This window comes from Hypomesus transpacificus, chromosome 14 (genome assembly GCF_021917145.1).
Source record: "Hypomesus transpacificus isolate Combined female chromosome 14, fHypTra1, whole genome shotgun sequence".
Lineage (NCBI taxonomy): Eukaryota > Metazoa > Chordata > Actinopteri > Osmeriformes > Osmeridae > Hypomesus > Hypomesus transpacificus.
Genome location: NC_061073.1, coordinates 9,238,061 through 9,250,662, shown reverse-complemented (window position 1 = coordinate 9,250,662; position 12,602 = coordinate 9,238,061). Strand labels below are relative to the sequence as shown.

The following is a 12,602-nucleotide window of genomic DNA, read 5'->3' as shown; positions in this document are numbered from 1 at the left end:
GTTGTTCCAGGTCATAGGCCTACGCTGTGAGGGATTTGCAGCAGGATGATCAAGGCTATGACTGCATCTCCATGCACAATGGTCTCTTCAGCCATCAAAGGCAACAGAGACACAGCTGCCGAGATGATGATTGTGTCTGACAGTAAATCTAGAGGGAAGGAGCTGTAACTACCAGTCCATTGTAGCCCATAAAAGCCTTAGAAAAGGACATCCGCTAGGCAGGCAACTCCTCTGAGGAGCTGTAAAGAGCTGTCCTGATAGTTAGGGTTAGGAACCTAATGTGTTCTGGGTAGCAATACAAGGACACAGTGGGACACAGTGCTATAATAAGACCCCCCCCCACACACACACACACACCTTCCATCCCCCCTGCGCACCCACACCCACACGCACACACACCTTCCATCCCCTTTGGGACCCTGCTGTGGGGAAACACACAGCATAGTATGCAAATCTCATCACTTCCTGTTGATGAGGAGAAGCAATGTGAGGCCAGTCCACAGATGGGCTTCACTACTGGGACAGGAGGAGGGAGGAGCTCTGTGGTCCTCTGTGGACATGCTGTCCTCTCCTCTCTCCTCAGGAATGCTACAGAGAGACTATCCAGAGATTGCCATCTCAGACAGGCCATATGAGCTGTGATCTCTCTAATCCTAACCATACGAGCCGTGATCTCTCTAACCCTAACCATACGAGCTGTGATCTCTCTAACCCTAACCATACGAGCTGTGATCTCTCTAACCCTAACCATACGAGCTGTGATCTCTCTAACCCTAACCATACGAGCCGTGATCTCTCTAACCCTAACCATACGAGCCGCGATCTCTCTAACCCTAACCATACGAGCTGTGATCTCTCTAACCCTAACCATACGAGCCGTGATCTCTCTAACCCTAACCATACGAGCTGTGATCTCTCTAACCCTAACCATACGAGCCGTGATCTCTCTAACCCTAACCATACGAGCTGTGATCTCTCTAACCCTAACCATACGAGCTGTGATCTCAGTGAGACCAGACAGGTCATGTGACCCTAACCACACAAGCTGTGCTGAACGAGAGAGACGCCATTCACACGCTCCTGTCTAACCCTAACCCTGTCTGGGGGCTAGATGAGACAGACCACCTGAACATCCCACTTACCAAAAAGTATTTTAAATTACTCCAAGCATTACATCATTCTGAGATCCTGGATCACTCCATTTTAACAGTTTCTTGCCATATGTGAATGCAAAGACAGGTCAATAAACTGGCAGCTTTCATAAAACCTTCTTCACCCGCACTTAATACCACCGAAAAGGTGAAAACCGACACCCAAAAGTGGTTAGATGGGAGATCTGGAGATTCTGAGGTGTCACTATGATGAGGTGTTAGGCGCCATCCCGGGGGGTTTACCCGGGCTGGATGAAGAGGCCCTTCAGGTAGCGGTGGGCTGGGGTAAGCTAAGGTACAAATGCAAGTTTACTATAACATCAGTGAATACATTGCGGACAATGCTGACGTCCCCAGGAGAAAATAACATCTTCTCAAGCCCCACTGAGCTTGGACAGTGCTGACTTCCCAACCCTACCTGTATATTGACACGACTTTGGGCCTCCAGTTAGAGCTGTCATGGGACAGCCTGACGAGCATCTTTTAGAATCAATCGAAATGATTTTGAGTTCAAAAACAAATACTATTTTCAAATCCATGGTACAGCAATGGGCAAAAGATTTGCCCCGGCCTACGCTAATCTCTATATGTGTGGCTGGGAGGAATCATCCTTTCTAAAGTGTCAACATCTACCTTCGCTGTACTTCAAGTACCTTGATGACATCTTCGGTATCTAGGAGGGTAACATGGAGGAATTTGCACAATTCTTGGAGACTTTGAACTCACATCACCCAGCAATCATGATCACACATTATGTCCAGAAGGAAAAATTCGAGTTTTTAGATACAGGTTTTCTTTATACCCGGTTTTGGGGCAAAAAGGTCTTTAACCACAAAGGTTTTCTTTAAAGTAACAGACAGGCATGCTTTGCTCCACAAATAAAGTTATCCAAAACACACATAAAAGATTAGTTAAGTCACAGCTAATAAGATTTCGTAGAATTTGTACTTACCTGTGCGATGTTGAGGAGGTGACGTTGATCCTGTTTAAAGCTCTCAGGCCTCGGGGGTATTCTCGGAGATTCCCGAGGGAAATAAAGCAGGAGGTGAGACAAATCTTCGAAACAAATGGTAAATATGTGGTGGAGAAGGATAATAAAGGCGTGATACCTGTGGTGACAACATACTCACAACCTTTGGGACGTTTGGGTGGTCAGTTGAGGTTTCACTTCCAACAGGCCCAGGGGGACTTAGGCCTTTTAAGCTTATCTCTGTGTACAGGAGAAATAAAAACCTCAACGATAGATTGGTACACTCAAACTTAAATTAAAAACCTGCTGTATCCCTTGAAGAAAACAATCATTTTAACCAGGATGTCTATGTAGGGAATAGATATTCGGGGACAGGGGTACCTATAAAGGACAAAATAGACTTTAAGACCAACCACACGGTCTATGCTGTCAGGTGTTTAAGGTGGCAAAAACTGTACATAGGGGGAAACTAAAAACTCCATGGAGATTCGTTTTAAACAGCATAGATATCAAGTCAGGAGAGGGAATAAGGATACGGTTTTATATAGACATTTCACAATACATGGGGTTTTTAATATGAGGATTGAAGGACTGGAAAGCCATAGGGATTGGACCAGAACTCTAAGGCAGAAAGCTGAGAGGACATGGACCCATTGGGTTTGAATGAAAAATATTAAAATCCATTAAATGTTTTTTTGGCATATAGTAAGTGGGTATTGGAGGGTAGAGTTCGACTCCCCCCGAAGGATATCGGTAAATACTACGGATATTTGGGATGTCCATATGTGCAGGCTCTTATATATATATTACATTACATTTATGCATTTAGCTGACGCTTTTATCAAAAGCGACTTCCAAGAGAGAGCTTTACAAAAGAGCATAGGTCACCGATCATAACAACGAGGTAGTCCCAAACATTGCAAGCAGCCAAAACATGAAGCATACATTGTGAAAAGACTAAACAAGTGCCAAAGGGAAGACCCATAAGAGCATGCAGTTATACAAGTTACAAATTAAAACAACATGAACCACAAAAAAGTGCAGGACTGTACCTGTAGATTAGAAGAACAATCAACAAGAGCAACAAGTCACTCAATAAGTATATATATTGTGTCTTCCAGGCTCTACAGGGAATGCTGACACTTTTCAGAGTCTTCTTAAGGAAACAAACACTTGACGGGCTGTGATGTTTGTCTATAAAAAGATCCCTTTGCAGTTCGACCCTCAATTACACATTTGTTGACGTAAATTATTACTGGCATAACATATTCACGTGCAAAGGCACAGAAGAGTTGTGCCTTTCGACGTACATGTTAAAGAATACAGGATCGTAGTGCGCATGTGCAACATTAGTTTTTCGCTTGTCCGCAATGAATGGACAGTAAAAGCACTGCTTATTCTACAATTATTTTGTATTTGATTATGCGTAACTGCTACATTTGTCATCGTAACGTCTAAACAATTGGAATTGCATACATATTGCATATGCAAATCACAAGAATAATCAGTAAAAATACAAATACAAGTTTATTAAATAAAATTATTTAATAAACATTTTTACGTTTGAATTTTGGCAGAGTAGGCAGTGCCTACCTTGCCTACCCTGACTGCACGTCACTGGTGCTAACTGAAGCTGAGTTGAATCACGATAGTTTGTTTGCTAAGCTGTAGTGCTAACGTTACCTACCCAAGTCGATCCCGTTTGCTTCGACAACAGTCGAAAGAGGAAACAACTAACGTTATCATTTCAAAAGATATCTAGTCAATATGTTGAAAACAGTGTTGTGTAGACACAATAGATTTATTTGTAAGTTTTTATTTCAAGTTTCCACCTTCGATGTTTCAGTGTTGTTGGCTGTGTTGCGTCTTTCCTCCGCAGCTTCACTCGTTGTAAACCAACCAATCAGCGTGCAGCTCATCTATATGAGCATACCATAAAAGGGAGAAAACCTTGTTTCATTCTGGGGCTATTTCACAGGATGCATCAGGGCTCATAGAATAGTACCAGGGCCACTTTCAGCCCAACCAATGTACATACCCTATTCGGAGACCTTAAGGAACAGTGTGAAATACCCCAAAAACCGAGTCAATGACCCCTTTAATGGAGGGCTGTTTGAACAAACCACTTCTCACCATGCTTCTGACACACCAGGGGCCAAATGTATGAAGGCGCACATGCGTGTGGGTTAGGCGTGTGTACTGTGTAGAAACGTGTATGGGTGTTTCTTCACAGTTTCTGATTCATGTAAAATCACGTGGCGTGCTAATCTGTGTACCTTCAGTGCACTTTAGAACCCAGGCGTACGCCATGTTTAGAGATATGATACAGCCACACAGAGGGACCGAGAGGCAGAGAGAAAGTGCATGCGGAACAAATGACAGTTTTACTTGATCTACAATGGGAGTACATTATATAGGTTTATCTACAAATTATGCCAATTATCTAGCTTTAGTCTATTCATCCAAAAAGAAAACGTGTGAATAGGGGTCATTTTAGCGGGAACCGGCAGACAGGACATAAGCCAATCCACCCACAGCAAACAAGATGCTCATATTTCGCAAATTTAAATCTTAATTTCACATTCAGTGAAGTTTTGTTTGTTGCCTTGAAGTTTATTGTTCATAAAGCTGAGAAAAACGTTGCATAGTTTTCCCTTTTTGTATATTTTTACGGATGATTGATACAGTTTTGCTCCTGGTTCCACTCAGATGAGGTGTTGAGTGTCTTGTTGTTCCAGAGGGTGGCCAAGCTGCTGTACACCATCACCCAGGAGAAGGAGCAGAGGGTGGCCAAGCTGCTGTACACCATCACCCAGGAGAAGGAGCAGAGGGTGGCCAAGCTGCTGTACACCATCACCCAGGAGAAGGAGGCTCCGCAGGGGATCCACCTCATCGTATCCGGCATGGTTAAAGTAACGTGGTGTCAAGGTACTTAACCCGGGCACTCGGCCCCGGGACGGGCACTTGGCCCTGGGGAGAGGGACAGAAACAGTGGGGCGTGTCATCTGTACTTTAGGACAGAACAGTAGGGTGTCACGTATGTGTTCTCATGAACCATGAATGTTGTTTTGTACTATGCATCCGGTTGTTTTCTTGAGCAACAGAAATTTAAACTGTAGCACGGATAGTCATTGGTAGGTAGTTTAACGATATCTCAGGATTATCTCCGTGCTGTGCATTATAAGTGATAACGGAACACAGTCAATGCTAATATGTGCAAATTACACTTAATCGCTTGTAATTTTGGTCACCTTAAAATGGAGCACATTATAAGCCATTTCAACACATTACAGCTTAATACAGCAATTATGGGTTATTTGGACAGGGAGTAATGTGTCTCTTTGTGTCAACACCTTTGCACATCTTCTGATCTGGTAACTGTAGTTTCACGATGGCAGCATGGAGGAGGTGGTGTATGATGGCAGCATGGAGGAGGAGGTGGTGTATGATGGCAGCGTGGAGGAGGTGGTGTATGATGGCAGCATGGAGGAGGTGGTGTATGATGGCAGCATGGAGGAGGAGGTGGTGTATGATGGCAGCATGGAGGAGGAGGTGGTGTATGATGGCAGCATGGAGGAGGAGGTGGTGTATGATGGCAGCATGGAGGAGGAGGTGGTGTATGATGGCAGCATGGAGGAGGAGGTGTATGATGGCAGCATGGAGGAGGAAGTGGTGTACGGAAGCTGTGAGGACCCACAGGTCTAGACCTCCTACCTTGCCCCCACACTCAACAGCAGGACCACACACCAGGTCCTCTCTCTCTCACCATGCTTCTGACACACCAGGCCCTCTCTCTCACCATGCTTCTGACACACCAGGTCCTCTCTCTCTCACCATGCTTCTGACACAACAGGTCCGCTCTCTCTCACCATGCTACTGATGCCCCAGGTCCTCTCTCTCTCACCATGCTTCTGACACACCAGGTCCTCTCTCTCTCACCATGCTTCTGACACACCAGGTCCTCGCTCTCTCACCATGCTTCTGACACACCAGGTCCTCTCTCTCTCACCATGCTTCTGACACAACAGGTCCTCTCTCTCTCACCATGTTACTGATGCCCCAGGTCCTCTCTCTCTCACCATGCTTCTGACACACCAGGTCCTCTCTCTCTCACCATGCTTCTGACACACCAGGTCCTCTCTCTCTCACCATGCTTCTGACACACCAGGTCCTCTCTCTCTCACCATGCTTCTGACACACCAGGTCCTCGCTCTCTCACCATGCTTCTGACACACCAGGTCCTCTCTCTCTCACCATGCTTCTGACACAACAGGTCCTCTCTCTCTCACCATGCTACTGATGCCCCAGGTCCTCTCTCTCTCACCATGCTTCTGACACACCAGGTCCTCTCTCTCTCACCATGCTTCTGACACACCAGGTCCTCTCTCTCTCACCATGCTTCTGACACACCAGGTCCTCTCTCTCTCACCATGCTTCTGACACAACAGGTCCTCTCTCTCTCACCATGCTTCTGACACACCAGGTCCTCTCTCTCACCATGCACCATTCAGGACCAGCAGACTAAAGAACAGTTATTACCCCAGGGCTGTTTCTTTACTGAACTCGAACCCCCGTTGATCCACCCCCCTCATACAGCTAACTCTCCTCTTCTACGTCACATCTGCCCCCCTCATATACAGCTAACTCTCCTCTCCTACCTCACAGTCTGTGAATTTTTTTTCTAATAAACGCCGCCCTCGAATAAACGCCGCACAAAAAATGAATGTTATTTCATAAACGCTGCAGCGTTTATTCGAAGAAATACGGTAAAATGGCTAAACACGCAAAAAAATTAAATCACAGACTGTCAGATTGAGGTTCTGACAACAGAGGTGGAGGCGAGAAAATGTGTCCTGTTTGGCGACCTGTCATCAGGTATTAGCGACAAAAGAAAGTCGGCGGAGTGGAAAACTGTCACTATCTGCGCCCTTTCTTGTTTTTAACCTGTAGAACTTTGAGATTTCGCTCAATGTAAAGTGCATTACAAATAAAATCATTATTATTATTATAGGGCCATAAATGCTGTGGGTTCGGAGAACCCGACCATAGCAGAAATTAAAAAGAAATGTAAAACTTTAAATTAAGAAACGAGTGGTGGCGCATCGTAACAGCATAGCAGCTATAGGGTTAGCGTGACATGCATTTCCTGAATGATTTTGTTGTTCGTTTGACACCCTCAAGTTTAACAGAAGTTATTAAGTGGTGGCAGATTACACAGAAGGCTATATAGCATTTCCCGTTTTGGGTTTTGGCATTTTGATGTGATCATCCACATCAAACTTTTATTTTTAAGTTTTTTGAATAGTCAACGTCATAAACGAAGTAGTGGAAACGTTATTTTGTAATCTTTGGTGAGTTTCGGAACTTTTCAGTTAGAATTCGCCCTTTTACAGAGCCAGACAAGACTTTGCGAACGGTCCGCACATTCTCACGTCAAGTAAATCATTATACATGACAAAGTGTGCGTGAAAACCAGCGTACGCAAGCTTTTTGTGCGTACGAAACGTTTATTCATGAGGCCCCAGGTCCCCTCTCTCTCTCACCATGCTTCTGACACACCAGGGGGCAAATGTACGAAGGCGCACATACGTGTGGGTTAGGCGTGTGTGTACTGTGTAGAAACGTGTAGGCCTACGGGTGTTTCTTCACAGTTTCAGATTTATGTAAAATCACGTGGCGTGCTAATCTGTGTACCTTCAGTGCACTTTAGAACCCAGGCGTACGCCATGTTTAGAGATATGATACAGCCACACAGAGGGACTGAGAGGCAGAGAAAGTGCATGCGGAACAAATGACAAGAGAGAAAGTGCATGCGGAACAAATGACAGTTTTACTTGATCTACAATGGGAGTACATTATATAGGTTATTTACAAATTATGCCAATCATTCTCGCCAATCATGCCAATCATTCTCGCCACCATAGCTAATGGATAGTTCTCGGCGTTATTAGCGACTGCTTTAACCCATTACCTTTTGGCTTCCCATTCATATTTGCAGCTGCAGTCTTTTTTTCTTTGCAGATTCACTGCTCATTTTGACACACAATAACGCTCACCTCACCAGTGGCCAGTTCACACACACTGTCACCAACAAGCAACAACTGTGTCCCATAGCAACGTTTGCGTGAGTTTTGGCGCGTTTACAGTTGCCTATTATTGGCCGGCGAGGCTGTGATCGGAATACTCGACTGGAGCTGTCCCTGACTGGACAAATATAAATCACCGATGATTTGGGATGTCCTGGACAATTCGAGACGGTTGGTAACCCACATGATTATCTTGTTCTTGCGAAATTCAGTACATTTAGGAAATTCCTGGTCAACGATGGCATATATGCTATCTATCTATAACATATGCTATATCTATCCATATGGAGTGAGCTGAAGTGGCGCTGAAGATTTGAAGCCTTGAAATGCGCTAATGACGCCTGGCATAAGGTAGAATGGCTTGCCATTAGGAAAAATAAATAAATATATAAACTCTCCCACTCTGTTAAAAACGTCCTGTGTTCATCATCACATTTTCGTTTTGCTGAGCATTTTTTCCCTTTCATTTTCAGAGCGAACTTGACACCAATTGTTATCTCAAAAATAAGGTTTCACCTCCCTCCAAGCTGAGCTTTTATGTTGGTCCACACCAAACATGTTTCGCGCGTCTATTTTAGATCGGCAATGTACAGACGCAATCACGCGATCACTAGCGGTAAAAGTGATCTGCAAATGGGACTTCAGCAGGAGCTGGCAGACTTGTCGGTGATAAGCCAATCCACCGTCAGTCGTGTGTGATGCCAGTGTGGGATGAAGCGAATACAAGTGCCATTGACTGTACACATTACAATAGGGCACAACGGGTTGATACATTTAAATGAACTCAACTGCTACATTTTACATTTAGTTATTTAGCAGACGCTCTTATCCAGAGCGACTTACAGTAAGTACAAGGACATTCCCCCGAGGCAAGTAGGTTGAAGTGCCTTGCCCAAGGACACAACATCCTTTGTCTTAGCCGGGAATCGAACTGCAACATTCAGATTACTAGCCCGATTCCCTCACCGCTCAGCCTGACTCTCACAAACTGCGAATCATGCCTAAACAAGAAAGGCTACTCGCAAATGAAGATCTGAAGAGGATGGAATCCCTCTCTGAATTGCCCCTCCCAAGGTTTCTTCCATTTTTTCTCCTGTTGGGAGTTTTTCCTTGAGGGTTTAGGTTGGTTGAGGAGCAGTTCTATGGGCGTATGTGAAGCCCTCTGTGACTTGCTTGCGTGTAAAAAGGGCTATACAAATACATTTGATTTGATTTCACATTCAGTCAAGTTGATCTTTTTCACCGTTTTAGTTGCCTTAGCCATTTCTCATTAAGAATCATTCATTGTTTACAATAGGTTATTTGAAAGTTTATTGAGAAACCTGACAAAATATTGGTGTTTCATCAACGATGTCAGGTAAAATGTGGGAGTTTACGGAGTGTGGACAACGAGCTGGTTCACATGCGCACATTCACAAGTTGAATCAATGATGACAAATGTGTGATATCGGTCAGGTAGGCAGTGTGTTCATAAATCTGAGAAAAACGTTGCGTAGTTTTCCCTTTTTCTCCGTATGCATATTATTACGGATGAATATCCAGACTTTGATACATTTGGCCCAAGGTCCCCTCTCTCACCACTCTTGACCATCATTAGTATTTCCAATACTCATTTCATGATTTAACCTTCGAATTTTATAAGACTACTTTGTTACCACATGTGAAGTCCTCAGTGCTGAATGAGGTTATAGACGCTCCAGCATCTAACACACATTGAGGTGTCGGCGCCCTCTGCTGGTTTGCTGCTCAGCATGTTGCTCTGTGGTGCAGATCGTGGGAACCTCCATCACCACCAAGCTGATGGTCATCCCCAGCATGGCAGGATGGACCCTGGCTCTCTGGAGGGCGTGCCCTACCTGAGACACTCTGCTGAGGAGAAGTAGGCAGGAAGTCCTGGAGCCCTGTCTGAGACACGCAGCGCTGAGGTAGGCAGGAGGCCACAGTGATGTTACTGTCATGTAGCCATGGTTACTGTCATGTAGCTTGAGCACCATCACTGAGGGCTGTTTCTGTTCCAGCTCCAGCTTCCAGGCCTGAAGGATTGGGAATGCTCCACATAGTACACGCCGACACACATGCCAGCCCATCGTACATGGGTCTCAGTATCCCCCAGAGATGTATCGTCCTTTGTGTGTACATTTGACGTCAGAGGATAGCCTGCCAGACAGCAGCTTAGACGACACCAGGGCTCCAGGTGAGCAGCCTCCAGAACGACAACACACCACCTGCTCAAACTAGACAAAATGATTTGTCATTTGTCATGCGTTCAGAGGGTCAACCAGAGATTCGAGTTCAGAGCAGGGATCAGTAGGATGCTCAGAGTAGCCTAGTCCAGCCAACCAGATAAATGAACACCAACTTAAACCTGGTCAAACCAGAATCTCCATACACTACCTATAAAGCTACCCCATTAACGTATGCATTCTTATGGAAACATTCCTTCACTTCTGGAGGATGTGTAGGAGAAGACGTGTCTCAGAAGTGGGCAGCTTATGACACCAACCATAATATTACTACTATTCTGAACAACTCATTTCAGTTCTGTTTTTATACAAAGTGAATGTTGACTTCTTGACATTTCTATGAAACCCGACATTCTCCTGGAGAATGTCGTGGCAGTGTGACCCTGTCTAGAATAAGGAGACACCAGTCATGAGCAGAGTATTTACAGTAAGACATCATTCATCAAACAATCCTGAATCAGTGTCAGAAAGGTCAAAAGGAATTGGCTTCATAACATCATATAATTACAGGGTGAAATGTAATTATCTGTGGTGGAAAAATGGGTGGGAGAAATGTTCCCCTCTCTGCTGCTCACACCAACAATAAAAAATAAAAATCATAACAAGGAGATCAAGCCAGGTAGATGCATGATTGATAATCTCTAAAACATGAGTTACCCAGCAGCTAGACAGCCAAGCTCGGCTACTTATCACCTGCCTCCACAAAGGACCAGCACCGGCTCACAAGCTACATGTGGACTGGACCCCCCCCCCCCCCCCCCCCCCCCCCCTCTGTCTCTCCCTCCAGCCCTGGAACCTTGGGGTTGAACTATTTAATGTCAGGAGAGGAAACAACATGAGTATGGCTCTTGCTGACACATCTACTGTAACAATAAATTAAATAAACTACACCAAAAAGGGTGTCAAATGTTGCTCATGTTGAGAGAATACAGAAACATTTACAAATAATACCAGTGGCAAAAATAAAAACCTTTTTGAATATTAAAATGATCAATTCCATTATTATCAAGTGTACTCATTCACAGACCAACATGGGTAGGCCATTACCATCTCAAGGTAGCTGTTTGCCTTTAATTGTAAATTAAATATCAGATTTTGTGCAGGAGAGAAAATCCTATTCATTAACAGCTTGGTCTTGGTGACTGAAGGTTCTGACCCTTATTCATCTTTTGTTTCTGTATACATTTCTTTTATAAAATATTTATTCATACAATCATTTTTAACTATAGCAACATTACTTTTGAAGTTTGAGTGGCAAGATAGACAGATCACCCCAGAAGAACAGTATATAAACAAATGCAAAAAAAAACAAAAAAAATCTGAATCCATTAGAGTATGTGTGTCTCTTCATTTCAGTTCCAACAGGTCTGTACAACTGTAATAGTATTCTAATATGAATATTGCTGGTCCTGATCTGGTGGTGAAGTTAGTGCAGCGGCAGCTCTGAGTCTGGACTGGCACTGCCCCCTGCTGGTGAGCCAGGGGTGGTGCGTGGCAGGAACAGGCTGGCTTGAGCGTCCACCTCCCTCAGTCTCACGCTGGGCCGTTCACAGCCTCCGGCAAGGGCACACTCTGCTCTGTTCTGGGGGGTGGAGAGGGATGGAGGAGTTGGAGGGGGAGAGAGGGAGGAGGTGGGAGGGAGGGGTTGGAAAGAAAGGTGACAGTGTGTGAGTAACATCAGCAAAGCTCCTCAAACTGGTGGACTGTCCAAGAGGACTGCCTGCACTGTACTGTCTAGAGGAGCAGGGCCCGACCCTAACCCTAGAGGAGCAGGGCCTGACCCTAACCCTAGAGGAGCAGGGCCCGACCCTAACCCTAGAGGAGCAGGGCCTGACCCTAACCCTAGAGGAGCAGGGCCTGACCCTAACCCTAGAGGAGCAGGGCCCGACTCTAACCCTAGAGGAGCAGGGCCCGACTCTAACCCTAGAGGAGCAGGGCCTGACCCTAACCCTAGAGGAGCAGGGCCTGACCCTAACCCTAGAGGAGCAGGGCCTGACCCTAACCCTAGAGGAGCAGGGCCTGACCCTAACCCTAGAGGAGCAGGGCCCGACCCTAACCCTAGAGGAGCAGGGCCTGACCCTAACCCTAGAGGAGCAGGGCCCGACTCTAACCCTAGAGGAGCAGGGCCCGACTCTAACCCTAGAGGAGCAGG

At 45.3% G+C, this 12,602-nt stretch overlaps 1 protein-coding gene across 3 annotated transcripts in view; it reads right to left on the bottom strand.

Annotated features, from left to right (window-relative positions):
- Positions 1 to 10,857: 10,857 nt before the first annotated feature.
- Positions 10,858 to 12,602, bottom strand: part of ppp6r3 (protein phosphatase 6, regulatory subunit 3) — a 36,143-nt gene continuing 34,398 nt past the window's right edge. For all 3 annotated transcript variants that reach the window (XM_047033373.1, XM_047033374.1, XM_047033375.1), the window contains exon 25: positions 10,858 to 12,032. In XM_047033373.1, coding sequence (XP_046889329.1) covers positions 11,984 to 12,032 — 49 coding nt within the window. In that variant the 3' untranslated portion in view covers positions 10,858 to 11,983. The remainder of the gene's footprint in view (positions 12,033 to 12,602) is intronic.